The 4,839-nt window shown below is 61.0% G+C and overlaps 1 protein-coding gene across 1 annotated transcript in view; it reads right to left on the bottom strand.

Moving 5' to 3' along the window:
- Positions 1-4,839, bottom strand: part of ACOT7 (acyl-CoA thioesterase 7) — a 91,891-nt gene that overhangs the window by 47,967 nt on the left and 39,085 nt on the right. Inside the window, exon 4 of the mRNA XM_025048535.1 lies at positions 715-806. Coding sequence (XP_024904303.1) covers positions 715-806 — 92 coding nt within the window. The remainder of the gene's footprint in view (positions 1-714; positions 807-4,839) is intronic.

Here is a 4,839-nt window from a genome sequence, read left to right as displayed (position 1 = left end):
TGTCCCCTCTGGAAACTGTGCAGGTGACCTTATTTGGAAGCAGGGTCTGTGCAGGTGTATTTAATTAAGATCATACTAGAGCAGGATGGGCCCCAAATATAATTCGTGTCCGTGTAAGGAGAGTCAGACACATACGAATACACACACGTGTGCACAGGTAGGAAGCTGGCCACGTGACTGTGGAGGCAGAGATTGGAGTGACGTGGCCACACGCCGAAGATGCCTTTGGTCATCAGGAGAAGAGGTAAGGACTGGCCCTCCCCCAGAGCCATCGGAGGGAGTGACACCGTGGTTTTGGCCTTCTGGCCCCCAGACCGTGAGAGCGTAAACGTCTACTGCTCTAGGCCTGGGGACTTCACCAGCGCAGCCCGGAAGCTCACAGGTGGGACTGTCGGGCCCCACACCCCGGCCCTCGGCTCCCACCCACTCTCCTCACAGGTGGAGTGCTGGGCTCCAGTGACACTGACTGGGTGCTCTCAGAGTGCCCAAGAATGGGCCCAGCGACCCAGCCCAGGCCAAGGCCTAGGCGCCCCTCCCGGCCCACACGGAGGGCTCCCCGGTCATCCCCAGCTTGAATTACACCTGTACTGAGTGACCCCAGACAAGGACTCCGCCCACCCTTGCTCTCCCAGGATGTCTCCTTGGCGAACGAGCCTGCCGCTGTCACAGGGTGACTAGGCCTCCACCCAGTGGGAAACGGAAGGGGCTCCTTACCACGACCGGAGGCACCTCCAGGACCCTGTCCACGTCCTCCAGCGACAGGGGCACATACCACAGGGTGGCCTTGTTGGTCAGCTTCATGATGCCTTCAGAGAAGAGAAGCACATGAGTGAGGGCCGAGGCAGAGGGCAGGGGCACCGGGAACCCGGCAGGTGGCGAGATGCTCCAGCCTGTGACCCCTGACCCCCAATGCTGCCCCTCGCCAGAGGCCGCTGGATAGACTTCAGATCGCCTGGTTTAAGCCTGGGAACTCCCAGGCCATCGGCTTTCTAGCACTTTCTAACACAAGAGGGCTCACACTTGGAGGCACCAAAACCAGGCAACCTCGTCTTTGCAGGTGTATTTACAGAAGGAGCTTCGGTCATTCACACACCCCAGAAGCCTCTGAAGAGCGACCGGACAGAGAAGGGATGTGGGGAGGGGCGGCCCAGCCTCCGGTGGATGCCTCGCTCAGCCACCTCCCAGAGAAGAGGGGGACCAGGCCCCGGGGCGTGCCAGGCTGAGCTTGGGACCCCATTAGCAGATCCAAGTGACATTGACTGCAAACTCAAACTCCCTGCTGAGAGCCTCAAGTCACTGCCAGATCTGCCCACCTGTCTAAAGGCTGCCAAGAGCCCCTCCCACAAGGGGGTGGGAGGACAGGACACAAGGCGGGGGAAGAGGGGGGTGGCTCAAAGACCGAGCACCCAGGCAGGGGGAAGCGGAGACCAGACCACAGCCCAGAGCACACAGCCGTCGAGGCCCATCTCTGCAGCTCAGTGCTCCCCACTTCGGAGGCCTGGATTTGCTGCCGGCCTACTCCCACCTCCAACCCAGAAGCTTCTGAATGGAGTGCTGCGATGGGCGGCGGGCTGATGACCTCCACTCTGGGTGGAAAGGAACAGAACCTTCCTGGGTGCACTGAGCCCGGCCTCAGGGTGGAGTGGGGCTGCCCCACCTGCTGAGAACCACAGGCCAGAAGAAATCGCCTGTCCACAGCCCTCGCGTGTACAGAAGGTGCCTGTGGCCCAGAGAGGTCAAGGCATTTGCCTAGGGTCACACAGCAACCCACCGCCATTCCAAGTACAGACCCGGGCCTCCTGGGGAGCGTGTGCAAGGATGCTTGTAAAAAGTTGCCTCTTCAACATGGAAGCGTCCCAAAGCAGAGGAACACAGTGAAACGGGGGAAGAGAAAGTGGGAAAGGCGGGGCGCAGCCCAGTGATCCCCAAAAGCCCAAGGTGAACCCGGAGCCTCAGCTTCCTCCCCCCGGGGACCAAGCCCTGGGGGTCAATTAGAAACATGGCACCATCGGGACAACAGGCTCCCCACGCTCGGGAACCACAGGCAGAGACGGAAAAATATCTTCACTGCACTTTGACTGAAAGCGAATCTGACAACCTGCTTTTGGGAATAAAGATTTCCTGTTTGACTCAGCGAGAGCCAGCCTGACAAGCTGGTTTCCATGGAAACCCCGAGTGGCCCTCCTCTAGACCTAAATGAACGCCATGGAGCAAACGAGGCAAAACGTACTAATTGTACGTTCTCTATCTTTTAATAAAACCATCAAAAGATAACCGCAGGACTAAAAATATCTGTTTTACAATCTTAAGACGGCCCAGCTCTTCTCTGGAGCCATCTGCAGCCATCACGTCCCAGTTAGCTTAATATTTTGACAGGTGCCGGAGATGAACGAGGCGTGTCAAAGGCGTAAAGGCTGTTGTCTGCTGGGCGTGTGCTTGCTCAACCGCCTGACAGGGAACGCAGCCGCGGTGGAAGGGGACACGCCAAACAGGGGATCCCCGCCTCCGGGGTCGAGAAACGCGAAGACATCACTCGAACAGCTCCGTGGTTCAGCCTTGCGGGCTCCCCACCTGTTAGCTCACCTGCCTGCCCAGCCAGCGTACAGGGGGCCACTGGCCAGCTGCCACTCTGGGCATTGGGAGAGCCGCGGTGGCTAAGGCAGCCATGAGCCCTGCCCTCGGGGCGCTCACATGCGAGGCGACACGTGGGCAGGAGACACGTCAAGACAGGAGGCCTTGCGACCCAAGGTCCCAGGATAGTAGATTCAAGCAGATCCAGACGTGGAAAGACAAGAGGGAGGACGACAGAGAGACAGACGCAGAGAGAGGGGGGCACGGAGCGGGGGGCCCCGGGGTGAGATGACCAAGACGTGGAGAAAAGCCACAGCCCTTGCCTCACTGTCCCCGCCCTGAGGTACGGGGAGGCTGGGGTCTGGCCCCGCTTCGGGAAGCTGAGCAGCGCCGGCCTGTCCCCGGCCTCGCTGAGCCCTGAGCTCATGTGCAGGACGGGGTAACAGCACCTGCCCCACCGTCCCGAGGGCGGACACCTGCAGCAGTGCACCTGGCTGGTCCCTCGTCGTGGGGCAGGTCAGGTTCCGTGCGCCCGCCTACAGGGAAGGAGCGAGGCCGGGGCACGGCCTGTCATGTTGCCCACACTGGCCCTGGGCAAGAGCCTCCTGCCTCTCTGTCCACTTCTGTCCCCAGCAGGACCCTTGAGAAAATGAGTATGTCATTCTCAACGAAACCATCAGCTTCCCACTGTGCTCACTGCGGAAGCTCCATTCACTCCTGCACTCGCCAACGATTCGATCCACTGCTACGTGTCAACACCACGCGCCAGGCTGCCAAGAAGAGGAAGCCTCGATCCTTCCCCTCAGAAGGTCATGACCTGCACTAGAGAGCTCTGGGGACGTCCTGTGCGACATGAGGTGTGCAGCAGCATCCCTGGGCACTACCCACTGGGGGCCAGTAGCACTGCCCCAACTGTGACCACCAAATATGTCCCCCTGAGAACCGCCATGCTGGGGGCTGAGCTGGGACCCCAGCGTCCCTATGATGCTGTTGCAGAGATGCACGGCACATGTCTGAGGAGGTGACGTGGCAGTGGGCACCAAGCTTGGGGACAACGGGAGCTGGGCAGAGGCTCCCACGAGGCCTGAGAGGCTTTCCCGGGCACCCAGTGCCAGGAGTGGGCCCATCCTGATAGACTGCCCGGCTGGCCTGTGCCTTCTGCGCACCCTCCCAGCTGATGACGCACTGGGGACTCTTGCGCTCCCTTAAGTTAAGGCTCAGCGTGGCCTGCAGGGGCCGCTGACCGCCCCCATTCGCTCCCAGAGGCGGGCACCTCCAAACCTGCCCCAACCCCGCACCCAGGGAGGTGCAAACCCTTTCTCCCGTCCCAAGCGCCTGACGGGCTCGGGACCAGGGGCAGGCAGTGGGGTCCCTACGGGGCTGCGGCCTCTCATGTGCCAGAAGGGGGGCCTCGATGACAGGAATCTGCAAAGCCGGCCCCACCCTCACTTGTGAAGTCGCCAATTCCCAGATGCTGGAAACCACGACAAGACATCACTGCTACAGCTGCCTTCGACACGCAGGCACGGGGGTCCAAAGGGGCAAAGTGCAGCACCTCCCCTTCTGTCAGAGGGAAGGTCAACCCCCAGCACAGCCCGGGGGGGCGAGGGTGGGCCACCCATGGGTGGGACAAACTGCAGGTGGAGGGAGGAATGACAGGAACCCCAAGACCCTGATGTGGGAGGACAGCGCCTGAGCGCCACTTTCCATGCCATAGCCCAAGACCTGCAGCAAAAGGTGTCTCTGATGGCGAGGCTGCGTGCTATGCGGGGCCCGGGCCACAGACATAGGAGCGCTGACCGCTCCCCCCCGCCAGGCCTCTGCTCAGCTAATGTGTTCACTGTGCTGCAGCCAGACCTGCTGAGGTCACCGGAACGTTCCGGGCGGGTAACTGTACTCCTGGCCTCTGCAGCAGAAGCCTGGATCCCTTTACGGAGCACTGTGCACGGAGGAAGGTGTGAGACCCATCCGCTCTTTCCACAAGCAGTGTGGATGCTCCCACGCATGGGGGGGTGGTCTGGGACGGGAGGTGGGCAGCAAGGGACAAAGGAGCCTGCCTTCCTCGGCAGCAACCAGGTTATAAAAAGCCAGCACCAGGAAACTGGAGCCATACTCCCCTGCAGTGCCCAGTGGGAGGACGAAAAAGGGGTTTCCATGGTTACCACGCCAAGGAAGAGAAAATTCAGATCAAACTGGAGTCAAAGGTTCGCACAGTGAGCTTCAGCCTGAGCCTGGTTTTTGGGCGGGGGGAGGGGGGAAGGGGGACAC

This window comes from Pteropus alecto, unplaced genomic scaffold (genome assembly GCF_000325575.1).
Source record: "Pteropus alecto unplaced genomic scaffold, ASM32557v1 scaffold125, whole genome shotgun sequence".
NCBI classification, from domain to species: Eukaryota; Metazoa; Chordata; class Mammalia; order Chiroptera; family Pteropodidae; genus Pteropus; species Pteropus alecto.
This window is presented reverse-complemented; position numbering and strand designations above follow the sequence as displayed.